This window comes from Acomys minous (genome assembly GCF_964271855.1).
Source record: "Acomys minous genome assembly, chromosome: 7".
Lineage (NCBI taxonomy): Eukaryota > Metazoa > Chordata > Mammalia > Rodentia > Muridae > Acomys > Acomys minous.
Genome location: NC_140488.1, coordinates 91,157,821 through 91,185,756, shown reverse-complemented (window position 1 = coordinate 91,185,756; position 27,936 = coordinate 91,157,821). Strand labels below are relative to the sequence as shown.

Here is a 27,936-nt window from a genome sequence, read left to right as displayed (position 1 = left end):
GTCATTAAATTGCTTTTGTTTTTGTAGGCAAAATGGAGAGTAGTTTTAAAAAGGACAGGAAACAGCCCTCCAATCTCGTTGAATTCGAAAATTACAAAACCACAAATTCAATTTCAAAGGTGTGCACTTCTCACAAATTGGCTAAAAGCATGAAACTCCTCCTGAAGAACCAAGACAATGCCCTCTGAAAGAGTCCTTAAGTCAATTTCCTGGAAAAAAAAAAACTATGTTGATGCATTAGTTCCCCAATCAGGAATGATATATCACTTCTTCCTTTCTTAGGCCCTGTAGTAGAGTTTGCTGAGGAACAAGACAAGCTTAACACTGAGGGTAGGCATTCAGATCTAGCAAACAGAGTGGGGAGATATTTAGGGATTCTAGCCAAAGTACAACGGAGAGAACAGAAGAGATGCAAAGAGGGCTTGCTTTACATTTTGTGAAATCTCTCATTTCCATTTTTTATCTCCCTCTTGTCCTTCAGAGGGAGAGCAAAGGCAGCTGTTAGCTTGAGGAGAATTGACTTAATACAGAGCTGGAAGGTAGGCATGGAAGGGTGGCTCCTGGGCTCATTCTGGGTTCAGTGTGTGCAAAGTGTTACTTTTCTCTTTCTTTCACAACATCATTCCGGATGTGAATTGTCTGGGAAGAAGGTATAAAGTCGCTGAGTAGGAAATATATGTTTTCTCCAAAGAGCACTGGCTAGGACGCCTTCTAGAAAAATGGTCAATCCTTGCTCCCAACGAAAGGGAAAGCCACGTGACCGGGAGACATCTCCAGGGAGTGACCCAGGAGCAGCCCTGGCATGGCCAGCAGCAGAGAATTGCTGTGCGCAGTGGCCACAGGATTAGTGGCAAGAAGGACAGGAGCCCTGGCGCCAGAAGCTAGAGCTTTCCGCCGCTGGGGTGCGGACCCTCGGCTTCTCTTGCAAGGCGCCGCCTCCTGCAGCCTGGGGCGGGGCTGGGGCGGAGCCAGCTTGGCCGCGCCAGGGAGGAGCAGGCGCGGGCGAGGGCGCGGGCAGAGCTCTTGGGAAGGTTCCTTGTACGTTTGCTGTCGCTGCAGCTACTGACGACCTCCTTTGGTCCAGCATTCCCAGCTAGGCGAGTCTCGCTGGCTGTTTGGCGTGCGGAGCAGAGACCTCGAGGATCGAGTTCTACTCGGGTTGTGCCACCGTTTCTCTAGTCGGGAGGTCCGGCTCCAGGCTCTTTGGACCCTCCTGGCGTCCTCGCCTGCGTCGGGGAGGCGGGCAGCGGCGCCCGGGCATGGCTTCGGCCGGCAGTGGCATGGAAGAGGTGCGCGTGTCGGTGCTGACCCCACTCAAGCTGGTCGGGCTTGTATGCATATTTTTGGCGCTGTGTCTGGACCTGGGAGCCGTGCTGAGCCCGGCCTGGGTCACTGCGGACCACCAGTACTACCTGTCCCTGTGGGAGTCCTGCCGGAAGCCCGCCAACCTGGACATCTGGCATTGCGAGTCCACTCTCGGCAGCGGTGAGGCCCCCGCGCCGCGCCCTTCGCCCGTTGATCCCGCGTGGCCACCCAGGGCTCCTTTGCTGCCAATGCTACTCTGGGTGCCTCTCCTCTCCCCTTCCCCCTCCTTCCCTCCCTTCCTTGGCCTTCTCAGACCCTCCAGCCCTGGGACCCTCCTGCATATGCCCCTCTATGGAAAGGGTCCGGGTAGCCAAGACTCCAGAGACCTCCCACGCCCTCACCTCCTCCTTTGCCGGTCCCTCGGCTTTGGAGTAACACATATGCTATTTTGAGCAATTGTTATCATTGAAGGCGAGAACCATGTGGCTGTGTAAAAAATGCAAAGACTTCCACACCCCCGGTTAAAAAAGAAATGGGCAAAAAGCTCCAAATCTAAGATGTGTAGGTTCTCAGCTCCAAACCAAACCTCTGTCTGCGAGCAATTTGCCCAAGTTTTCCTCTTGGCCCACATTTCTTTCTGTTCTCTTTCACTTCACCTGGGTTTTCCCTAGTTAATTTTCGTGTGTGTGTGTGTGTGTGTGTGTGTGTGTGTGTGTGTGTGTGTGTGTGTATGTGTGTGTGTGTGTGTGTTTCCCCTTTAAATTTTGGGGAGGGATACCGAGAGCTAGGAGAAACTGATGAATTTCCTTTCCTTTTTTGGTGACACCGTTGTTGCTTCTCAGTTGCTTTTCTTTAACTCCAACAGTAAGAAACTCCCCTTTCTTCCAGTCCGTTTCACTGTGAGTTAGTTACTCACAGTTGCCTTGGAAGTTGTGCTTTATTCAGCAAGCAGTGAAAATTGCTTGTAGATGGGTAGAGTAGGCGGTAGCCATTGTGGTTACTAGCTCCAAAGGGACTTTATGGCTTTATTCCCTTAATGACCCTCCAAGTTTGTTGTTGTTTTTCTTAGTTTTTTGTTTGTTTGTTTTACCATTTACAGCCTCATAGTAGGAATTTGCCAACTTCAGTTTCTTGCTGAAAACTATTCCCACTCGAATTCTGTTTCTTCAGCAGCTGGTGTGTGCACAGATTAAGGAATGTAAAAGGAAGGCTTCGAGGGTGCTCTTCTATGGTGGCGAGCGCACTCACAAACAGTCAAACACAGTGACCTGAGAAACTCATTAAATTCCTTCTTGATAGTTTCATGTCTTCTCTGAGACTGTTTGTAAAGCTTTGTTGGAAACCTTTCAGGTTCCATAAAGTTGAAAAAGCACAAAAGCCACCACCATCTCCCCACCCCCACCCCCAAAATCCGACTTTTCTTTGTCTTACTTTTTTTTTGTTATAAGAAAAATTAGCTCACTTGATTAAAATCTTTCCAGAAATTTAATTTTGTACTCACAAAGGCTTTTTCTTTGCTATTACCTCAGAATACCTATTGAAGGGTTTCTTTGTCGATTGATTCATAGTGAAGGGACTGGCAGCAGGAGGTCAACACTTAGGCCTTTTAATTCTTTCAGGATTAGTTGTTTACAACTGAAGAGAAAATAAATCCACAAAATGCCTTTCTTCAGTATCTAGGGAATCCAAATAAACTTTCAGAAAAATATCTTTGTCTTCAATAGAAATGGAAATTTACGTAGGAATGCCAGCTTCAGCAGGTCTCCTTAGCAACGGGAATCTTTTTGCCCCCTTCTCTCTGTCTCCTGAAATAATAGCCCTCTGATTGCATAAAGACTTTTCAGATAGGTTGGAGAAGTGAGCTTCAGCTCCCATTTGCTTTTCTCTTGGCCTGGAATGTGGGGAATGGAGTAACGGCAGCTCCAGTTTGTTTGGTGATCTTTTCTTAATTGCCTCCATACCCATTGATTTCAGCTGCAAGGAAATTTGTAGCTGAACAAGAAGAAAGTAAAAGAAAAAAAGATTTCTGCTGGACAAATAAGGAGATATAAGCTTAATGCAAATATGGTATACCTAGGAGAGTGCAAAGGGAAAATCAAAGCAAGAACACTTTTTGACACCTCCTCTCCCAGCCCTTCCCTTATTTCGTCTTCATGCCCTTCAATTTGGGTTCCTGAAATCAGCTTTAGCTTAATTTAGCTTGAAAAAACTAGTTTTCTATCCCCTCAAAAGGTAACAAGATAGGTTATAAGCAGAGGTGGTTTTCTTTGAAGTTTTGTGGCAGAAGTTCTTGACTTTCTGTTGTAGCAGAAAAGTTGTGAAGGGAAGGGCTAAAATACAGAAAATTGCTGTACTCACTTAGAAAATGTGCTCCTAAAAATGTTATGTAGAATTGAAGCTTCTATCTTCCAGTGTTTTGAGACAAAGAGAGATACTAGGATCAGCCCAGGAATCCTGTCCTTTTTGTTTGAAAAGCTGGGAGTTTATTTAGTCTGTTGTGCAGAGTAGCAGAAGGATTGGAGCAAAATATCTTTCTGAATATTTTAAAAGATCCACTTCATTCTTTTAGGAAATCAATTACTTTGGGAAAACCTACCAAGGATAGTTTTACAGAAGGTCCTTCCCCAGGATCTTCAGGGCTTAATTAAAAACCTTTGTCTTAATTAGAATTAAAACTGCCTTGAAGAGGCAAGGTTTTATTTCAAGGGGGAAATTTCAAGAATGTTTTTCTTCTGAGGATAGCATTTCCTACTTAGGCACAGTTTCTACTGAAACATTCCCTTAAGCCATTATTTTAAACTTGCATTTGAATTTTGGTACCAAATATGCCTTGTTTGCTGTTTATAGCCATTTTTGTGGTTTTAAGCTGGAGCAGAGCCATGCCTCTTGTGTTCTGGTATATTGAAGGTTGCGTCAGCACTTCTAGTATGAAGCAGTGATCTGGTTGTCAGTCAGCCGGAATGCTTTTCACTAGATTCTCAATTGGTAGCACTGGCATTCATCTTTACTTGTAAGTTTTCTAGGAAGACAAATGAGAAAAGAGTGAATTGTCACTGGTATTAGGGAGGGGAATTTTGGAATACACAGTAATCACACTGCTGGCCTCTATAGAAATCGTTTCTAATGATGATTTCCCCCAGGACCTTTGGACAGCTTTTTAATAAGTCTTCAGTCTTATTCAAAATGTTTATAATGTTTTATCCATTGCTTCCTGTTTAGTTTGATAACTTTTTCCCTACAATATAGTAGTTAGAGTTTCACAGCCTTGAGAATTAAGCAGAATATAGAACGCAGGTTCCCTAAATTCCACATTATGCAGCTGTGTAATTCCTAGGATGGTTTTATGTTTCTGTTCAGAACAATATGTTGCTAATTCCTATGAAACAGATGGCTTTTTACTGTCTGATTTTTGACTCAGCAAAAAACAGGCCATATAGGTAGCTCAATAAACATATTTAACAGGGAGTGATTTGGGACTTTAACAAAGGTATGCTTAACTATTTTTTTTAATCAACAAAATACTTGACCAAATACACCCTTCTCAAGAAATATTATTAGCATCATTGGTGCACTGCCCTAAGAATAGCTGCATTTGTAGCATGAGTCATTGGTAGTTTTGAAATGACAGGGAACTCTATACTAAAACAGGTGAGTATTATTATTTTCATTTCACAGAAGGTTCTTTCAAGACGGGCTTACATGTAGGTCATGTTTTTTAACCTTAGTATCAAAAGTCCCTTTAAAAGGAATTTATGAATAAATCCATATTAGGTGTAGTTTAAGACAAATGGAACTGCCTAAACACTTGGGATACTTAGAAAATCAAAGATACATTGACTCTATGTTCAGATCCATGTCATCTGTGCATATGTTGAGACTACACCTTAATTTGGAAATGGAATCTCATCAGGAATCCTCACAATGTGATGTGAATCAGGAAGGTTTAGGTGTTCCCGGAGATGAGTTGACACTGACAAATGTGTTTACACATAGCAAGCTCTGTAGTCACTAAAAGCATACCCTCTTGTAGCTTCTTCTAAGAAAGAATCACCAGGACAAATGGATTAATGTGTGAGAAGGTACTAGTACTAGCTAGCACCCCAAATTTTTAAACTAATAAATCAAAGAAAACCCAGGGTCAACTAGATCAAGATGTTCGTGGTGATTTTTTTTCTTTTAATGTCTTCTTGTATTTCAAATTCCCCAAAGATATTTTAATTTGTGGTCAAATAGAATCCCTCTTTTTGCTCACTTTCATAGAAAGGCTATAATCCCTAGGGAGTCCCTTAGTGGAGTCTTTTGGCAGCAAAGTGGTTTGATGTAAGTGTAAAAACTGGCATTTAAAACAAAGTCTGGCATGGCAAAACAACGGAAACACAATGTAACAAACAAAAAAAAGCTTTTCTTAAATAAAAGATCTTACCTGTTAACAAGAAATACACTTCAGGATTTTGTTCATTTCTGTTTATTAATTAGACAGTTTAGAAAGACCTAAGATATAACCAACATTTCTAGGATCTATTAATGAAAGTGCTTGAGATATTTCAAAATAAATATCTACAATAAGCTTCTGTATGAACCATGCTAAGTTATGGCATAGTCTAATGGTAGGACAAAGTACTATTTTGAAGACTACATGAGACTTAAGCTTTCTTCTGGCAAGAAGTTGGCTACTCACCAATGATGTCAGAACATAAAATATACTTAACTTCTTCAGATGGCATGTCATAAAGATTAAATACATGAAACATTATTTTTCTTTCACATTATATCTTTATAAGAGCAAACTCAAAATTATATTTTTCAGTGGTAGTAATTTCCCTTTTAAGTACTGTAAGTTTTTGCATTGGATAATAAAGTTATTTTTCATATCAGATTTAATTAGTCTGAATTTTCTAACATTTAATAAAGCTCCTGGTAGGTCATGGTCAGAGAACTATTATCTTAGTAGCTACTTTTGATTCAGTACTGTTTAAGGCCAGATACCTCACTTACTCCCAGGGTCACATTAATGAATGTACAGTGTTACCAAGAATACTATGGATTTTGATAAGTTTACCAGGCTCTTTGTTTGTGAAAGAGATGAGGATTTATTCAGTTTAGTAATTCAAGGAAACTAACTGGATCAAATGTTAGTAGTATGAAATAGCCATACTAGGGACAACTGAAGGTCAGGAGTGCAGATAGAGCATAAGGAGCCTAACTTGTCCTTGATCCAGATATCTATGATCATAGCTGAGCATAACTTTTACACTCAGAGACCAGAATGTAGGATCCTGTTCTAAGTATTTCGAGCAAAGGTTTGACACTTCTGTAGGAATAATTGTCAGGCTTATTTTGGCTGAAACACATCCAGGGAACATTTATAGGTAGTCTTTTTAGTGTGGTGATCTCAGGATTATTAGACTAGTTACCAACAGAGTGAAAATGTTGAGAGCTGTGTTCTTTCAGCTCTCCTATTCCATTCTATTGGTTACAGAGCCATGTGGCCAGCTGAGATTTAAGTGAAGATCTGGACCCCACCTCTCAATGAAGCATACCATTTGATATAGTCTATTGACACATCTATACAAATCTTTATTGTCTCTGAAGAACAAAGAGAACCACATATGTAGCTTTTGCATTTGATTTCTCTACTTCATATGTAAATAACGCCTGGCTTGGACAAATACTGCCCTTGTCCATAACATGGCTTTAGTGATTGGTCACTTAGAACAATTTAGAATTTTTTGTTGTGGGATGAAATGATGGGTAGCTAGATAGGCACATTTGGACACAGCTGTCTTTGCTCTATGAGTTCACAGAACCATGGTTCAGATTCATTCAGAACGGTTTAAATATTTCATGCCAAAGGAACTGATAGTTGAAACTATCATTATTTTCAGATTATTAGATCATCTTCCTTGAAAATTAGAGAAGGACACTTTAACTCTTTTACTATAAGGTTTATATTGGATTGGGGGAAATAGTAAAACCTCAATTTTCTATAATATAGGAATGGATTCTTGGCTGCACAAACAATAAAGACCCTCAGTTATAAAATGCACACACACACACACACACACACACACACACACACACACATATGTGTGTGTGTGTGTACTTACATACATATAAGAAAAAAAGACATTTGCAAAAGTCTCCTAAAGAAACAGAAAAACAAACGTGGCCCAGTTTAGGTTCTGTCGGAATTATTATTAAGTGTTCTGAAGTTTGAACTGATAATTTAAGGAGTCATTTGATGATAATGCAACAAACTTTGCATTGTCTGTTTAAACTGTGTCTGTTTAAACTGTGTTTATTAGAAAAAAACATGTAGGAAAAATAGAAGTTGTAATCTCAATTCCATATTATTTATATCAAAACAGACACTAAAACTTAATATTTTTATCAAGAGAATTTCTTGATATCATGTTTAAGAATTCTAAACCAATATCCACCAAAACTTTTCCACAGTCTATTAGGAATGAAATCTGGAGTCTATTCCTAGCACCATCTCCACCTTCTTATCATCTCACAAAGCACCAGTAAGTTAATTTCATTAACAGTGATTCAGTATCAGGGGGCAGATTCCAAACTGAACTTAGTCAGAAAGTCTGTGTTAGTTGAGGAGACTAACGAGATAATGAAACAAAGGATATGATTTAAACTAATGCAATAAATTTACAACCTGCTGAAAATGAAGCAATAGAAGTTCTTCCCGAGGGGAGTTGAAAGAAATAAGGAGCTGTTTGGGATTAGTTCACCTGTTTTCTTCTCCCATATACACAAGGGCATTATTTAATTTGAGTGACTATTTGAATATCTCCCTTCTGCTTTCTGAATGTTATTAGCTGTCCAATACCTATTTTCACAACTTATAGTGTCTAGAAGGCCACACACTCTTAGTCCCACCTGTGGGTTTGCAGGTTTCTGCGTTTCCTAAACAAACTCAGGTTTTAGATTGAAACCTTGGCTTTTAATTTTTTTTTTCGGTTTTGAGACAGAGTTTCTCTTTGCTGCTCTGGCTGTCCTTGAACTCACTCTGCGGACCAGGCTGATTTAGAACTCACTCTGCCTTGGCTTCCTGAGTTCTGTCCTGCCCCTAAACCTTTCTTTTTCTTTTCTTTCCCTTTTTCTTTTTCCATTCCATTCTGTTTATTTTCTTTTCCTTTTAATACTAGAAAAGAGATGGCCTTCAGTTTACCCTACCTAACATCTCTGTACAAATACCCCTTAGTTGTTATTATTGAGAAATAATAGTGCTTGTAAACTTATAGCATCATCTAATGCCAATGAGTTTACTCATATAGCACATGAATATACAGCAGTCATTAGGCATGATGTTGGCTTTCTTTCTGTGTAAGTGCTAAAACATTCTATAATACCAAGTTCTTTGCTAACCATTGTAAAAAAAACAGTTTATTTGAGAGGAAACACGATTACGTTACTCAGATTTTAAATTATATTTCTACTGAGTTTTCTAATACAACTATGTGAACTACCTAAGAGGTCCCCTTGTTAAAGAAAAAAATGTTTATTCTTTTAAAACTACCTAAAAACAACTGCAAGGGTTTGGTCAAAATTCTCATGATTGAACATTAGGAATTCAACTGCTACTGAGAATTTTTCTCCCTTAAATATATTACCTTGGTGTTTTTAGTTCCTAATGGTAGAAAGGAATGTACAATAATGAGATAGCTTTCAAGTTGCCATCAACATAATTCAATTGAAAGGTTTTGTTATAAATATGTCCTACAACTAAGATTAACTAGAAGTTGCCATTTGATAAGAATGAGTGAAAGTGTGCAAACTTATCTAGGTAGATTAGGGAGAATTTGGGGAACATTTATGTAGAGTGAAATAAAAGTCACTTTTTTAACAGCTCTACTGAGTGACTTTCACTAAAGTTATGGATTTCATCTAAATGAATATAATCTTCTCTTGAGAAATTAAAGATAAAAATACAAGTGGTTTCCAGACAGATTTTATTGTGATCATACAAGTTTGTAAAAATCCATACCTTAATTTGTTTTTTTTGTTTTTTAATGTATTTTATTAACATATTCATATTATATCTCAATTGTTATTTGTAATGAGAATTGTAGAAAAGGTAGAATAATCCGTCAGTACATTAACACATTATATTAATAAGTAATGTAAAAAGTATAATACATTTACAGCAATACTATCCACCCAAACAATGGAACTTGAATTTTAAAATAAAGGTACATTTCTTTATTGCTCTTTATGGTACCTAGTTTTGTGAAAGAAGTAACAGTTTGGGGTTCAGAGACTTATATAATAGTAGAACTAATCTCAGCATAGAGACGTTGTAAGTGGAGTTAAACAAATTTGTCAGTATTTGTAAGTTAAGGTTTGGAAATAAGTTGAGGAAGTGTACGGTGTCTTGACCTTGGCTCAAAGTAGACAATGTATTTTTCTTAAGATTTTCCTTTCCTGGAAATTGTTAATGAATTTTGACTATGAATTCTCCTAGGAGAATACAGTTCTACACTTGGGCAGTTGTTACATAGGCTATAGAACTTTCATAATGTACTGGCAACTTCTGACCAGTCTCACATATTACACTGCTAAAATTAAGCCAGCACAATTCTGTAGAATACTAATGTATTTATAGACAATGGAGACTCTGATGCAAGTGAGTAAAAATACCTTGAAAGAGGATTCAATTTAGTGTCTGATGTGCATGTTAATATTGAACTTAGTGCTATAATTCATGGGCTTCCTGATTTTTATCCTGTTATGTGGAAGGAAGTACTTGGGGTGTGTGTGTGTGTGTGTGTGTGTGTGTGTGTGTGTGTGTGTGTGTGTGTGTGTGTGTTTGCTTTTGCTTTTGTTTCTGTTAGGAAAACTACGAAGTTGTCTTAGGTTGTTACCTCCCTGAGTTCAGTTCCTTTGTCACTTTTGCCCATATGTTCTCTAGTGAATGAGGCATGTAATATGGCACCTTTATTTCAGTTTAGTTTCTAGATCCAAAATATGTTACCTGCTCATGTAAGCCCTCGCCAGTTTTATACATAAGAACATCCAGAATTTTCTCAGGATTGATTACCATCTGTTCTCTCACATCTTAGGAAAGCAAGTTCAGACTTGAAGTCAGCTGCCCTAATGTTAAACAGAGAAGTACAGTGTTTAAATCAGTGCGATAGGCCACTGATGCTGTACAAAACATCACTACTCCACTACAACATCACATCATCATTTATAGAAATGTGTAAAAAGAATACAGAATAACAAATCTCAGGTTTGTATACTTCGTGTTAGTCAGTTCTACAAAGCATTTAATTGGAGACGAATGATCAATATAGAAAATAATGGGTAGTGAAAACATAAAGCACGTAACCCTTTTTGTAAAAAGTAAGCCTGAAAATTGCAAATGTTATGATATTTTAACTTGTCTTTCAGATATTGAACGTGGTATAGCACATCTTTGTGACATATAAACTTTAACTAAAATACCATTAAGGTTGAGTTTTGGTCACTTTTTAGTATATTACTCTAAAATTGCTCAGGTTTTTGTATACATGTGTGCTAAACTCAATCTTTATACTTTGGTTGAGAAATAAATACTATGAACCTCAGGCTGGTACTTTAATGACCTAAGTATATGTAAATCCTATGTAATTTTCTTTTTAATTCTCCATATCATTATCATGTTGTTCAGTAAGAGAAAAAGTAAGGATTGTTAACTATTTGTCCATGTCTTAGCTTTGTCTTAAAGCTTAAATTATGGATTCTAGATCTTTATTAGTACACAAAAGAGAAGCCCTGTTCTTAGCTCTCAAGGCCCAAGCAGATCCTAAAAGTGCCAACTGGGCTGCTTTGATTATAGTAGCTGTTCTTAACCACTGTTGTAGCCTGTGAATTGAGTCTTCTCTGGCCAGGAATGTAAAATTTGGGTCTTAGGAAACCAACCAGCCTGAGTGAATCTTTCCAAGTCGATATTCGGACAATAATTTAAAAACTTGTCACTCTCCACCAGGCATATAGTCTTGGTTTTCCAGTTCAAGCCCCAGCTTCTGGCCAGGGCAGTGACAGTCATGGACCATTTCTAGTCTCCCATGGAAAATAAAACAGCTTTTCTGTTTGAGCTGTAACTCTGGTTGCAAACTAAAGGGAAGAGCAGAAATATTACAACAATGATGATGGTGGCTCTCCTTGTTGACTCTGAGTCTAGAGAGATGTTTTTCATTGCTAAAAAGCCAGCACTAAAATCAAATATAGGACATTTAGTAGAAAACCCAGAACTTCTGTTCATCTGCTTTTAATGTATTTCCTGGCCTGCAAGGTGTTCCTTTCGTAGTTTCTACTTTCCTGTGTCTACTACTACATGAAATAAAATACCATTGTTTGAGAAAATTCAACCTTATGTGAAATTAGAAATATTTGTTCTTTTTTTTCAAATTTGCATGAGTATCACTTAGTATTGCAGATTTATTCAAATGACATTACTATGTGATTTCAGTTGTTTGACTATACTTTGCCTAGAAAGAAAAATGCTTAACATTTGAAAATGAAATAGACCACAGCCATAAGAGTCCAAGACAGGGTGAAAACCAGCCTATTTTTTGTTTTGCTTTAATGTCAGTTTGTCTGTGTGTCTCTGTGTGAGTGCACATTTTTGTAGTCTGTGTGCTCATATAGTCAGCTGTCTTCCAACCAGATAGTTTTCAGGGATTGAACTCAGAGCCCCAGGCCTGGCAACATGTGTCTTTACTTGATGAGCCATGAAGTTGGCTCACCATTCACTTTTGTAATATATTTTTATTAGCATTTATTTATTTATTTATGTGTGTAGCCACTTTAGCACTATGTCACAGTTAAGCAGGTACAACAGAGACCATAACCCACAAAGCTGAGAATATTTATGTGGCTTCTTTTCTTTTCTTTTTTTCAGAAACTTTGCTGAGTGTCTTTCCTAGTGTGTCATTACAAAATGAAAATAAATGTGTGATTTGGGTATTTGAAGCTATTAAATTTAGGCAATATTGGCCTAATTTTGAGTTGAAAGTAAAAATACTGAAAACTGCCATTTTATGCATATTTAGTTGCACGAAAGAACTTATGAGTAAAAACAATATTGTAAGCTTGCATTGATTTTTTTTAAGGGAGTGCCTATTTAGTTGTACCTTTATTTAAAGAAAGCTAAGACTTATCTTAAAGTGATAATCATTTTCTAACAGTAATAATCCAACTAAAATCACCCATCGTGTAGCTGGTTGAACGCCAGGTGTTTTATTGATCCGTGAATGCATAGATGGATATTGTTCTTTGCTTTGTTCTCTATTTATTGCTTTAGTGTAATTATACTGATTTTTTAAATCAGAAATTTCAACTTATAAGTTTCCATTATGCCAAATAGTGTACTATACATAAACTTTTCCAAAATAATTTAGAGGCTTCCAAGTACAAGGATTATTATTACTTTTTTTTCTTTTGCTTTTTAATTCAAAGCTACATGCTGTTAGGGAATAAAAATGCCATATCATGGTTATCCTTTTAACTTCTAGTTGAAAGCCTTGAAATCCAGATACACTTTTGTTTGAAGTTAAATGGCTTTGTTCCAAATAGATGCATTAAAAATCCCCCTCAGGAACAGTCATAGGGGAGGGGAATAAGGGGAAAATGGGAGGATACAAGGGATGAGATAACCATTGAGATGTAACAAGAATAAATTAATAAAGGAGAAAAAAAGTAAAAAAAAAAGGGGGGGAAATTGGAGGGAGGGAAGAATGGTAGGATACAAGGGATGGGATAACCATTGAGATGTAACAAGAATAAATTAATAAAAAATTAAAAAAAATAAAAAAAATGTTCTCTACTTTCTTGTGATTCATGCTTATATTTTAAGATGTTTGGATCTGTTTTATATATTTGTTTTCTGATTGCTGTGCAGGCTGTAGTTGAAAACCAGGGTAACATCTAGAGATTTTTGGAGCCAAGGATGTGTAAAGGGTGTTCAAGAACAAATACAAAAAGAACATCTGAAGGTTTCTCTGCTAACATTTTCTCATACTTCAATACTTGAGAAGATCTCTAGAAGGGAAATTTCAGAGGGAAGCAGCAAAGTGTCATAGATTATGGATTTTGAGTAGAATGCATTGCAGTTTAGCAATACATGAAAATCTACACTGTCATGTGCCAATCTGTATAGCATTCTTTATGTGATGCTTCCTGATCTATATGCACTTTATAAATTCATCTTTCTTTTTCTTGAATGGGAAGTGCATCATCTTTCTGCCATACCATTGCTACATCCTTATAAGAAACGATAAACTGTCTCAATGAGGTTTATTTTCACTGAATCAGACATGCTAAGTAGCCCAGTACAGCTTCACTTTTTCTTCATTGACGAAAGGAGCTGAGCAATTGTTTGGAGTCTAGTCTAACTCTGTGAAATTCCTTACTTCAGAAACCAATGTGGTTATGGTGACTACAACAGTCACAGACACATGAAGCGAAAATAAATAAAACACCAACAAACCTTCCTAATGCAAATTGACTGGGGAATTGTTTTAGCAGTGAGAGAAGGTAAAATAAAACATGGCATATTTATGAGGTGAAGGAAAGCTTTCCAAAAATGGAAAGAATTTAAAAATTTTGTATTTTTGTCACATAAGATGATCTTTAGATGCTTTAAATAAAAACACAAAATAGTTCATATTATTTATGGACAGACCAAACTAGATTGGTCATGGCACTGGATCTTTTCACTAGCCCAAGAAGTAAGGTAGTTATTGACTGGGAAATGGCACAAGGAACATTTCTTGGTGATACAAATATCTAAAATCTGTATATCAATGGTGGTTATATACAATCCATCTTTATTCTTACTGTCTCTACTTAAAATTCATTAACTTTATAGTTCAATAAAAATAGTAGGTCATAGGGACGGGCACTCAATTTAACATTAGGGGAGCCCATGTAATAAGTGTGGCAAACCTCTGCCCTAGAAACTCTCCTACGCTTAGCAGAGGAGCCATTTCTGAAGAAGGGCATTAATATTAATTTTTGTCGCAAAACATTTCAAACCTCAAAGGATGGTTAGCATGAAGTAAAATCACATCCATTGAGCTGCATCAAGGTAAAAGGTGCTGAGCAGAATTCTGTCGATTCTTTGCAGGCTTACTGCTTAAAAGCCATGCTTTTCTTTTCTTTCTTTTTTTTTCTTTCCAGATTGGCAGATTGCTACTCTGGCTTTACTCCTGGGCGGTGCTGCCATCATTCTCATTGCATTCCTGGTGGGTTTGATTTCGATCTGTGTGGGATCTCGAAGGCGCTTCTACAGACCTGTTGCTGTCATGCTTTTTGCAGCAGGTAAATATATTCATTACGTTCAAACCAGCATTAAAGATTCATGATCCTTTCTACCATTTGCCCTTTTATGCATCAGTATGTGTTTGCTACTGAAAAGTGAGAGACGTTTGTTGTATTTTAAGGTAAATTGGCTGAAGGCTTATCATAGTATCAGTTTCCAGCATGTTAAGCATTTCACAGAGCAGTGTCAATTTCTAAACTTCTTACTAAAACGTGAATAAATAAAACTTCTTAGGCCGAAAATACTCTAGTAGTAGAGTGCTTGCTTAGCGTGCCTTGAGGCTCTAGGATTTAGAGTCTAGGTTCAGTTCCCAACTTGCAAAAAATAAAAACCCCAAATCCAAACAAAACAAAAAACTTCTCTCCACAGGGCTGCTGAGATATTGCTTTAGAAACTGTAGCAGATGCATTTATCAAGTGTTTTTTAAGGCATCTATTCTCCCTGACCCCTAATCTCCTTTGTGATCACAGGGCAGTAACAGTATCTTTTTTTCTTTTTAAAAATTCTGACATGAAACAAGAAAAAGACATTTTGAAAATGTACTCTTAAAGGCATATGTGTTCTGGAAAGTAAGCATTGTTATATGGGAAAAAATCATGACAGTTAACATGAACTATCAAAGAAGTTAATTGTATGAGGGCAGTTGGATGTCTATTAATTTGACAGCCTTATTCCATGCAGAACATTTTAAATCAAAATATCAAACAAAAGGCCAGCAGCTGCATTAATAGGGGTGGGGCTTGTGGACTGTTACACATACTATTTTCATTTTCTGATGTGACTTTTAATTTTCAATTATAAGAATATCCTTGAATATATTATTCATTTTGACTCCTAACTGTAATATTCTTGCGGTATCTTCAATTTTCCCTGTCAGTCATAACCGATTTGAAGTCTGCAAAATAAGCCCCTCTGACTGTCAATAATGAAGACACTGACAGAACCATCTAGCCTGTTAGATGGAGTTTTAAAGGCTGCTTAAAATTGGAATAGATTAAATTTCTCAGGATTTAAAGTGTAGTCTGAAACTATAACTACAAAACTCAAAGAGTTCTACTGCCCCCTGCTGCTTCTGTTCAACTTATAACAAAGAAACTGATTAGAATGTAGGCATCATAAAAATGAATATCCAAAGGGCTTAAGAGGAAGCTAGAAATATGTCTAATTTATGTAATTAAATGACCTGGTCAAAATCAAGTAGTGACTGACAGACCTGAGACTAGAAAAGAAGACAATGAATCTGAAACAAGTGGTTCATTCATTACGCTCTTCCTCATGCAGCCATTCAACCATTCCTGGGATGTCTGTTATGGACTAAGTATTGTATTAAGACAGCTCTAAAAGTGGTCAAAAAACACCACAAAACTTCTTAGCAGACTAAAAAAGCATGACTACACAGTATAGTTTGAAATGTTTGTAACACCACAGTATTGTTGCTGCCATGTGGAATGATAACCTCAATTGGGAATGATAGAATACCAAATAAAAACCACCCTTGAGATGTATCACTATTTGCCAGCCAATTTCTTAGTTAATTGATTTACCATTTGGGTCTTTTTCTGTTTTAGGTTGAAACAATGTAGGCATTTTAATTAGGTGTGAGTTTGTCTTTGAAAGTAGGAACTTCAGAACAGAACAATGAGATAATAAGTTGAATTCTTCTAGATAAACTGTATCCTGTGATATGAGAGGCTTTAAAAATGAGATTGTTACAAGCCATTTTTAGAATAGTAGACATTTTTTATTGTAGGGTGGCAAAAGATATTCTAGTTTTTTTTTTTTTTAACATTCAATGTTACTGTGAACACCTAGTTTCTATTCCATTTAGTGGTTGACTCACTGCATCATGACTAATGAAAGAACTCCATTGCTGGCAACAACTAGAAATTAGCAGAAGACTAACTAGGTTTGTTTCCAATATACATATATACACATGTATATGTATTCCCTATATATATATATATATATATTCCAAGCATAGAAACATTGATGAATATGTTAATTTAAGTATTGACTATAGTAAAGTATGATGGAAATTAACAAAATAATGGAAATGGGTTGGGTCAGAATAAACTTTTGGATTTTGCTTTAGCTATTACATATTAGTAAATGATAAAATAATGAAAGGAAACCCTTTAGCAATTTATATACAGTGTCACTTCATGCACTGAGGCCTAAACTGAGCATTATACTGACTGTTGCACTTTAATAATGTACATGTCTTCAGATTTAATTGTGGTCTTTTTTGGCACTGATTATAGAAACCTGATTTGAAAAATCCTTTAGTTTAATATTAGCTTTTCATATAAGCAAGACTAAGCATATTAGTTATTTGTAAAATGCACAGAAAGCCAGCAAATCATTACATCTTGTTGAGTTTTTGAAAGTGTGTTCATTGAACATAGTAATCAATTATTAATCTGGATTTAAAATTGAAAATCTACATAATTAAAACTAAGTGTATTGAAGTAGTTGGCTTACCTCACATGTAATTCACTTTAGTGACTCAATGCATTTCTGGATGCATTTCATTGTCGTTTATATTGGATTTGTGAAAATAGTATTCATTTCTCTTAACAAAATGTTTTCTTCTCCAAATATCAACAAGCCTGTGCCACTAAGCAATGTTAGTGACTATTCATATACAGAATGAGATCTATCAAAAGAAATGTTTCTTTTCTTCTGCTCTGATGGGCAGTACCCGTATTGAAAGCAGGCATACCACTTCCAACTCGGAAAACAATCTACCCAAAACAGCATTCCTTGCTATGCTTGGTATTCATGGATACAAAAGAAATAGTCTTTGAATGAGTGTTAAAATATGACGGCATGTAGTGTAAAAAATCTTGTGAGGGAAATCAAAACATGGAAACCACTTTATGCGATTCATGTAATATAAAACCCTTTTCTCATTCAGGCTTAGAAAGCAACAGGTTTCACTTGACCCCAAAAGAGGTTGGTTTTTTTTTTTCTTTTTCTTTTTCTGTTCTAAAACCAGCCAAACAAATTTCCAAAACTTTTATTTTTTTCTTCCTAGAATTCTTTTCTTCATGGTGGGCTTGTAATTAACTTGAGCAGTTGCTAACAGAGCTGAAGGTTAGCCATCATCACAGCTCACTGAACAATTGCTCCATTTCCCATAACTCTCTTACCGGCATTAAAACTCTAGATTTACATCCAGATAGTACTTGTAAAAATAATTAACTGAACAGCTGCCATATGCCACAGTGTAAGATACTTAAGCATATTTTATTTCTGATCTAACAGCTTTTATTTTTTTAATTTATTGTATAACTTTAAAAAATTTTAACATATACATTTATTTTATTACACATGGATAAAACAAGCTACATACAGCAGGGAGAACCATGAGACAATTATGAGTAATATAATTGTTACATTCATAGTGATTTGTCTACTTGTATTTGTCAAACTTGAAGTAAACATTTTTTCCTATCTCATTGGGTCTAAATTTCTGAATGAAATTCAATATCTAACATATCTCATCTCCATTGACTTAAATCCTTTATCTTGTTCTAAAAAGATCTTATCCCCTAACCAACTAAGTTTGATTGTAAACTAAACTACTTGGCGAATAAGTCTGCCAGAGATATTGGGCTAAAAGGCTGAAGATGAGACTCCAGTGTTATAGACCGTGTGGGGTGACTGTTCAGGCAGTAAACTGTCCTGGTCATTTTTTTCATTTTGGAATCTACTAACCTGCACTACCACTTCACTCAGGCATTTAAGTATTATTCCTTCTCAAGTCTCTGAGGGGGTATTGAAGACCAGATAGTTTAGTTTTACTAACAGCTTTTATTATCAAAGAAGAAATAGGTTTGGAAAGGTTAATTAAGCACCCCCCCAACACACACACACACACACACACACACACACACACACACACACACACACACACACACACATAATTATGCAGCTAATATCTTGGAGAGCCAGGGTTTCCATTTAGGGTATCTATCTTATCTGAAAGAGTAAGATTCCTGAATCATCTTACATGGTACCAATCATTAAAAAAAAAAAAAAGCAGAGGAGAATCAGCCCTAGGTTTAGTTTTCAACAAAAATGTTCTATCTTCTGGCTGCCCTCTACTTTCTAGATTCCTTAGATTCCTTACTGTAGCCCTTACCTCTCCACTTGAGTCTATCCTGTAAATGCAGTTGTTCTGTCTCTCAGAAATAATACTCCTTTAAGAAATCAGAGTCTTGAAATGTCATAAAGACCACATACTGACATGTACTAAGTGACTGACGTGACTGAAGCATATCCCACAATGGAAGTTTCTTGTCTTTGCTGTGGTTGACTACTTCTTATTCCTTTTTATATAGCTGACAGTGATAGATATGTTGAGATTCTGCTACCTGGCCTTAAATTTGCCTTACAGATGACTTAGCAAAATTGAAAGGATTGTTCCCTTCTTGGTTCTTCATTGTCTGCTTTTATACCCCACTGATAGTTAAAATGAGTGTTTTTTTGTCACTCATAGATTCTGGGTAGAAATTACAGAAAATATTCTATATTTTATAATGAATTCATTATATTAGTAAAGATGCTCCATTTTTCATGTCTTCAAGAAGCTTCCCATAAGTATGATCTTGCAAGTAATTTTTATTTCTAAGTTAACTCTTATCCCTGATTTAAAGCTTGTGTTTTCTACCCCTTGGGATCATTTTAAAGTTACTGTGAGGTGTTGGCAGTGTGTTTGAGTCTATATTTTGGATGAAAAATGAGTCTAGCTTAGATTCCAAATTAAAACGATACTCTACTCACAAGTCTTTAGATCTATGTTTCTTATATCCTACTATACTTTGGTTAGTGTCTTTTACAATAATTAATTTCATACTGTTACTAATTTCAGAGTTACATATTTAATTAATTGATAGCCTCATTTTCCATTTGTAGGAAAAAGTATTTTTGTTCTGCAAGTTATAATTTCCTTTATAGTCAATATTTAGGAACCCAGCTGGAAGATCTGCTACCTTTATGTTATCTACAGAATTTGCCACTTGTTTTTCTGCAATATGATTATTGCCTTAGTTGAGGTTACAGTTGTTTCTCAAATGCCACATCTCAGTCCCTAAATGTGGTCTTTTGTTTTACTTTTTTTTACTAGTAATATCTAACTTAAAATGTTGATGTGATTATTTTCTTTCCCTTTTCCTTCATCAAGATGTCATTCTTCTTAGTCATTTCTTTATATTTCCAATTTTCCTTTTCTACCTGTATCTTTTCTGCCTTAGCTCCCACTGTGCATGACGATACATGGACACCTACTGACCACTTGGGCTTTGTTATTTTTTAATATATTTTATTAATTTATTCTTGTTACATCTCAATGGTTATCCCATCCCTTGTATCCTCCCATTCCTCCCTCCCTTCCATTTTCCCCTTTACTCCCCTTCCCTATGACTGTGACTGAGGGGGACTTCCTCTCTTCTTGGGCTTTGTTATTTTGTCTATTTAGTTTTTCTTGTATACGATCATAAAAATTCCACTTCTAAAGTATGACTCTAGTCTTTTCTCTTGCCAACTTGGTTCCCACAGAAGCAAGCCCCAAGATAGTAGATTCAAGGGCAAACAACTCTCTTGGAGAGGTAAAAGAACGACTGCAGTAAGGAAGGTAGAAGTGAAAAAGGCTTCAAAGGACAACCAGGAGAACATCTTCTAACCCATTGTTTTAGAAGCAGAAGCAGCTGGATTTTATTCCTTATTAGACCAAGTTTAGAAACTGGTGCAAAGCACACACTTCAGGATTTCTAACATTGAAAAAAATGGAAAGTTAGCGTATTTAAATCTCAATTTTTATGAGTAACTGGTGGAGCCAGTTAGTTGTCCGTAAGGGACTTCTGCATTGGTTCTCTAGAGTTTGTCATCGGCTTACAGGCAAACAAAATAACTGGAGTTACTAGAGGCAAAGAAATGTAAGTGCTAGAAACTGGAAGTCAGTTTGCTATGTGAGAGTGGGGAGGATAAAAGTTTATGGTTGGGACTTTAACAGATTATGTAACAGAAACAAAAACCTCAACCAAACCATAATAAGTACTCCATAAATGTTTCTTGAAATGATAAAACATTCTCTTAGAAGAAACAGTGAATATTTTGAATGTTTAAATTGAGAAACACTTGTTTAAAACTGGGTAATGGGTTTTTTGCTTGTAATCCCAGCACTTGGTAGACATTGGTATGAGGCAGGAGGATTAATACAACTTCAAGACAAATTTGGCTTACATATCAAGTTCATCTTATCTCAAATCTAAGCAAGCTTGTAAAACAAAAACAAAACACATGTAGAAATTAGTAGCTTTAAGTTCCTCTCATATTTCTAGGCACACAATTTCATAGTCATAATTTTCATTGCATCTTTTAAAGAGGAAGTACATTCCAGATTGTCCTTAAATTCTGAAATGTGCTATAACTTTCACAAGTGCTGTATTTGATGAAGGACACAGAATACCACAGAGAATGCCCATTATACTTATATTTCATTGATTGGTGGTAAGATAGAAATATAGCATGATGTCATTTTCTTATGCTGCAAATGTTGGTCCCTCCCTCCCCTTTGCAGAAATTGTAGTATATATTTTTATTAAATAGAGAAACTTTTTGTTTTTCCTTTTAGGTTATATCTTTTCTCATGTTTTCTATTGCACGCATTTTTCTCTGGTGGTCCAGAAAGAATAACACAATTGAGAAAGCTAAATCATATTCGGGTAATTTTTTATTTTGCTGCAACACAAGAAATGTCTAAGCAAGCTGCTTAAAGAGAGTTTGCCACTTGAGCCTTAATGGGATTCTATTTCCTCTTGCCTTCTACCAGGAAGTTATGTCACTACATTAAACTATGTGGGCTCAGATCTTTATAAGTGAAATACATTGAAATGAACCTTTGAAGCAGCCTTGGTGAGCACCTTACCCTAGAGACCGGCTGGTTGCTTTTTGAATAAATTCATGTTTGTTATTAATTCTCTGCTCAAATATCTCTAGCCGCTGCCTGTAACTTAGAGTGGAAACCAAAACCCTAACTGTGGTCTTCAGGTTGAAACCTAACCAGGAACTGATGCTTGACCATTTTGTTTTGGATTTTGTTTGGTTTTATTTGGTTTGGTTCTTTACCCTCCCTGCTCTCTCTGATCCAGGACCGCAACAGCATTGGCATCTTCATTATTCAAGAGGCACAGGAATTTAACACTGCCTGTTCCCTGAACATTCTTCTTGCTGTGTTGGCCTGCATCTCAATTCATGTTTGTGTGCTTATCACCTTCCCAGAAAATTCTGATTTGCTTACAAATCTAAAACACAGCTCTCACCTCTTTATCTGGTCCTTCTGGGATCTTATTAGTACTTGCTTTTCTATTCACAGTAAATTGATTGGTTGAATGGTTGATGACTTGGTGTTTTTTTGTTTGTTTGTTTGTTTTTGACACATTCTGGCCTCCAGTACATGATTCTCCTGCCTCAGCCTCCCCAATGCTATTGTGAACTATAGGCATGCACCAGAGTGGGCCAGCTTTCTAGTTGGTATGAATTTTACTGATGGAGTGCCTATACATGAGACTAGCAGCTTTGTTTCTGCTGTTATCAATAGTTACTTAAACTGTATAACTCAGAAACATGCAAATATTCATTTAACTAAATTTATCAGATAAATTTATATATATATGTAACTCAAATTCTTACTTTAATTGTTCTGGGCACTTTAGCTATGATTCAGTGATGAGAGTATAAAAATCTAAGGAAACAATCCTTTAAAAGAGAAAGAAAACCATGCCCAGTCACCAATGTTTGTTTTTGTATGTTGAATGGTTGTAATTGATTCATTAGTTTTTTGACATTTAAACATGAGAGTTCCGTTTCCCTCACCAAGGCAGAGAGCCAATCTTTTTTTTTTTTTAATTAATGCACATTGTACCACTTAGTGGTTAGAAATAGATGAAGTGAGGTTATATAATTCTGCTGTTGGCAGAGAATTAACTGTGATCTAAATCTTTAAACCAAAAAGAATGTGTGGTTTCTATTTTTAGTGTCAAGAGATTCTCCTTTTTCCTGTTTATCCACTCTAAGTAGTAATGTGGAAGAATGGCAGGCAGATGCAAGCCCAGAATGATATTGAACTATCAGGGAAGCACATTTTGAATTTGATCTGAATTCTGATAGAGTCCTTGCTCTTTGTTCATTCTCATAGAAAGTAATCATTTTGAGAAGCATGCCCTACTTCATCAGTTTTATGCCAAAGGTAAATGAATACCATATAGACTTGCTAGGAACATTAATCATATTGGTAATGTGACCCTTTACAGATGCTGAGAACAAGTGAGAATAGATCTTAAAGTCTGAAATCCTTTGCTTTTTTTAAGTTTAATAAAATATAAAAATTATGTGTGTGTGTTTGTGTGTATGTGTGTGTGTGTGTACACTGTATCAAAGTTTGTAGTATTTAATTATTTACATTTTTATCCTTGAACTACTATAATTTATAGTAGTTTAATAACTAAATAATATTCAATATAACAAACATTGTTTCTTATGTCAAGGCTAACTTTAATGTTTTCAAATTAATCTTTATCTTGTTTTTCAAAGAAAACAAATACTTTGGGCATTAGAGATATTTGTGTTTTTTTTTTTTTTGTAAATTAGCTCTGCAGTGTAATGTGGACAGTGTATAAATAAATGAGCACAGCTGAAAATGTTCAGCCCCTTTTATGTATATCTTGACCTAGATTTTAAGTGGAAAAATCACCTTTCTCTGAGTGATAAAGCTACCATAGTAGGCAAATGTGCCAAATTTGGCCCATACATTCTAATTAAATTAATTTAAATAAAATATAAGTTATATAATAGTTGATTCACTAGGAAGTTATGAGTTTTAAATGGATGACTTCATCTCCTGTGTAATCCAGTGTAGAGACTCTCATATAAAAATACCCACAGGATATATGCCACTTTAATTTTAGATAGTTAAAACAAGCCTTTCCTTTCCTTGCCTTCCTGATTAATTGGTTTATTTTATTAACTATGACTCATCACAATTCCCCTTCACTCCTGAGTTAGAACTAAGAGCCTACTAGGAACTAAGATCTACATTTTGTTTCTGCTGTAGTAGTCTTGGCCTAGCTTCTTTTCTGGATCATTATTCCTCATTTCTTCATTTACTTAATTTTTTAGAAAGCCAATAGGAAATGTATATGCAAATACGTGTAAGATATAATAGATATAATTTGTTGTGGCTTCGTGACAGAGAGGACTTTTAGTCTCTTTTAAAGATGATAGGTCTGGACTGTATGAGAGGGAAATTGAAAGTAGTTTCTAATTAGAATAATAAAAACAAAAGCATCTAGATAAGTATAGAATATTGGACTTCGTCAGATGGTTGTGAACAAAAGTACCTCTTAAATTTAGTTACCTAGATTTATCACTGAAAATGTTAAATTCTTCAGTTCCTTAAGTATAGAAATAGTGAGGGTTTAAGTCTACATTGAGGCTACTATTGTTAGCCTTTTATAGATTTTGTATGAAATAGTTTTTAGAGATTTTGTATGAAACAGTTTAGCATAAGTAGTGCTGCTACCTGTCATTAGTGATAATTGTACATGTATTTGCAGAGCAAGAATCATTACTTTGTATATTCATGAATTACTATGTTTTACTAATTTCAATAATTGTTTTTTTAAATTTCAATAATTGTTAATGGCAACTCACCAGTTATTAACAGGGCAATGAATATAGTATTGTGAGAATACCTAAGTAAAGAAAAACTGCTGATATTTTAAGTGGTAACATTTAGAATTAGCAATGCTTTAATTTTTGGCCTTTATACTTACTTTATTAAAGATTAATTCTCACAAAATGTATATTTATATGTCTATGCTGTTTTATTTGCTGTAAATAACATCATAATTTTGTTTGCATTTTTTTCAGTTGTTTTGCAGGTCTGCAGCCTGGTCCTTTACCCAATCAAGTTCATTGAAACTGTGAGCTTGAAAATTTACCACGAGTTCAACTGGGGTTATGGCTTGGCCTGGGGTGCAACTATATTTTCATTTGGGGGTGCCATTCTTTATTGCCTGAACCCTAAGAACTATGAAGACTACTACTAAAACCAAGTCTCAACACACACACACACACACACACACACAAGACAGACAGATAGACAGACACACACACACACACACACACACACACACACACACACACACACACACGAAAACAGCAACCAAGCAACAAAAGGTTTATGTTGGCATCTTTTCTAACACTATTTTCTAAAACACTTGTGGAGCATCAAGCAGTTTGCTCAGTTGATTTAATATCCTTTGTCTTCTGGCTGTTGTCATCATAACCAGCTTTTACATGCATTTTAGGGACCTGCACAAATTAAGAGCACTGATTAGATGTAGGCACATGCTGCAAACTTCCAGTATGCTCATGCTATTTTTTCTTGACAAGTTAAGGGTCTATATGACAGCAACCATTGTGAGATGGTGGTTCAAATGAGAATTCCTGGAGTCTTTTATTGCCTGCAGGGAGCAGCTGGCATATGCAACACTTAAAAGTTCCTTTGCTCTGACAAAAATTCCACTGTTGGAGCCCTTATCACTTGTTTATACCAGACAGTGACTCCATTTGTTATTGTTTGCTTGCTTAAGTGAGCTTTTGAAAAGCAAAACTGCCCTTCAGGCATCTATTTAGAATCATAGATATAACTGGTTAATTCCAACTTTAAGGATATTATTTTTAATAGCAGGTTATAGTTTGCCAATTATAAGCTCCTAGAAAGGAAGTTAAAGTTTGGAGACATGTGTTTTTCATTATACAGTTAGAAAATTGTCCCTCAATGTCCTGTGGAATGGGGGCAAATTGAGGGTGTCTGCTTTCCCCAGGGGCAATCAGAAGGAAATGTGCATGAGTTGCTTTTGTACCCTTTTAAATCCTTTACCAAGTTTTGCAGCAAACAATTGTGCATACGTAACAAGCTTACTTTTCTATACCCTGAGCCAGTACTATAACTGGTAATAAGTTGTTCATTAATCCTCCACATACATGTACCTATCATGCATATAATCAGTACTTGCTCTAGTGAAGTTATTTGACCACTAACCTTATATACATTAAGAGACTTAGATTGGTATTCACAATTATTTACATTACAAAAGTTCATACACCTTAAAGCTTTTGCTCTATGTTCTCTACTGAATCACTGGAAAGTATTAATAGAATTGTTTAAGAAGAAAAGTTGAAATGCTGTTAATCTGAAAATTAATTCTTTTATAAGCACCGTAGTTCAAAAGAGAGTAGGAATTAGGATGATCACTCTGTGTAAAATTCATTAAAATGCAATGCTGCTATTTTTGCAAGTATTTTAAATGTCTTCATTTTGAAAGAACAGTGATAGATTTATATAAATATCTAAATGTCTCAGTAGATGAGTAGAATTTATTCACTTGTCACCTGGTCCTCTGAAGTTAACTGATGGGCTAACTGATTTGTGCACACAAGTATGATGAATTTATGTTGGGAAATCATTCACTGACTGTTCCAAGGGAAAGAAAATACCAACAATAATGAATAAGTTTGCAATGAATCTCCTACTGCAAACTTGTGTTAATTCTGTCTATTATACAAATCTGGATAGTTTAAGTATAAACCTATTTTTATATAAAATATACAATTCTGATATGAAAGTTATAAATGATTATTTTTGTTAACAAAGACATTAAAACGAGTTTGTTCTCGTTTGACCCTCTTGAAGACAGTAACATTGGGGAAAAACACTGAGGTTTCTCTATTTGCTAATATATTATACAATCCATTAAGAACAGGATTGTGTCAATAGTATTTAATAAGTTGCTTTACCTCCCAAAGCAGACTTCTGCTTTCAGCTTATTTTAAGAATGGTTGCCAAAAACAATTTCCTTTCCCTGCCCCTAAAGTATTTTACTTAAATGCCAAAAACAATTGTGAGTTTTCTATGGAGTCAAAGTAAATATGAATACCTTATTCATTCTTATTTTAGTAGTGATAGACAAAATATGTGATTCTATCAAGAATCATAGGGAACTGAATGGAAAAATTTCAGGAAGGTATTAGTATTATAGAATATTTTGAAACAGCTTTCTTAAAGTCATAAATTTGGGCAGACTCTCTTATAAAGTTCATTGCATATTGTCAGAACAGTATGAGGAATGTGATATTTGGATAGGGATTTCAGCCACTAACCACTGCTGGTTGTGAGATGATCTCTTTATTGTTGAATAATGGAAGATGAATACTGTGGTGCTAGCATCAGTGAGGCTTGTTGGAGGATAAAGTGTGCAATTAGATCAATACCTTATTAATAGTGTTATGAAATTTCTTTCTGTGTCCACATGACAAGCCAAAAAGTGATAGACTGTTACAGGTTGAAGCACACACATGGATGATCTACTGAAAAGTAGATTCCTTCAGTAATTTTTTCCTTTCCTAGTTAGTGAGCCTTACCCTGTTTTTTTTTACCATCACTAATATTTGGAAATTTTTTTTGTTACTAATAAAGCTTAGTACAACAGGAAAATTGTTTCTCGTCCAAAGTAGTATCGTGTCTATCAGAAAAAACACAAGTGACAATTTCAGCTATAGTAGCATTATGTCTTTGTAGCTGTAGGTTTGTTTGATGTTCTCCTAAGCAGAGTTGTTAATCATGAACCCATGGTTTATCTTAAAGAGATAATATTCTCACACAGAGATTATAACAGTACTCAGCAGGGCTAGCTATTCAGATTTCTTGCACAAGTATTTAGCTTTTTTAAGGTGAACATGTAAATTTTAAAGACAAATATAGAGAGACTTATGTGTTTGAAGTATAACTGATATATATGGATTAGCATGTACCTGTATATTATTAAAAATGCAGTGAACCTGGTAAGTGATTGTCTAATTGTATGGCTAGCAATGTAATTTATTCAGACTGTATTTTTGTACAGAGCAGCGCACACTAACCTATGCCTCTGTGTCCTCCTTAATGCCTAAAACTGTGCCTAGAAATTTCATCTGTCTTAAAGAAAATAAAATATATTCCACTCTGTTTTGTCCTGTTAGTTTCTCTCCTGCTATTCTGTATTTATTATTTTTTTTAAATATCTGATGAGTTTATAGTCTTCTGGTTCCTTTTTTTTTTCTTAGTCATCTGGGGAAACCTGTTTGCCACTCCAGTGATTCTTCAATGTGCAGTCCTATGATCAGTTCTTCATTTCATGATTTTTGTAGTTGACCTGAAGTTATCTATGTGGAGAAAATAAAAATAAAAGTGGTTTCACTGATAA

The 27,936-nt window shown here is 35.8% G+C and overlaps 1 protein-coding gene across 1 annotated transcript; it reads left to right on the top strand.

Moving 5' to 3' along the window:
* Positions 1-963: 963 nt before the first annotated feature.
* TMEM47 (transmembrane protein 47) lies at positions 964-27,936 on the top strand. The gene is made up of 3 exons (XM_084789612.1): positions 964-1,485; positions 14,485-14,625; positions 24,560-27,936. Exons 1-3 carry the CDS (start codon positions 1,260-1,262, stop codon positions 24,736-24,738), a joined length of 546 nt encoding a protein of 181 aa, XP_084645738.1. The 5' UTR covers positions 964-1,259; the 3' UTR covers positions 24,739-27,936.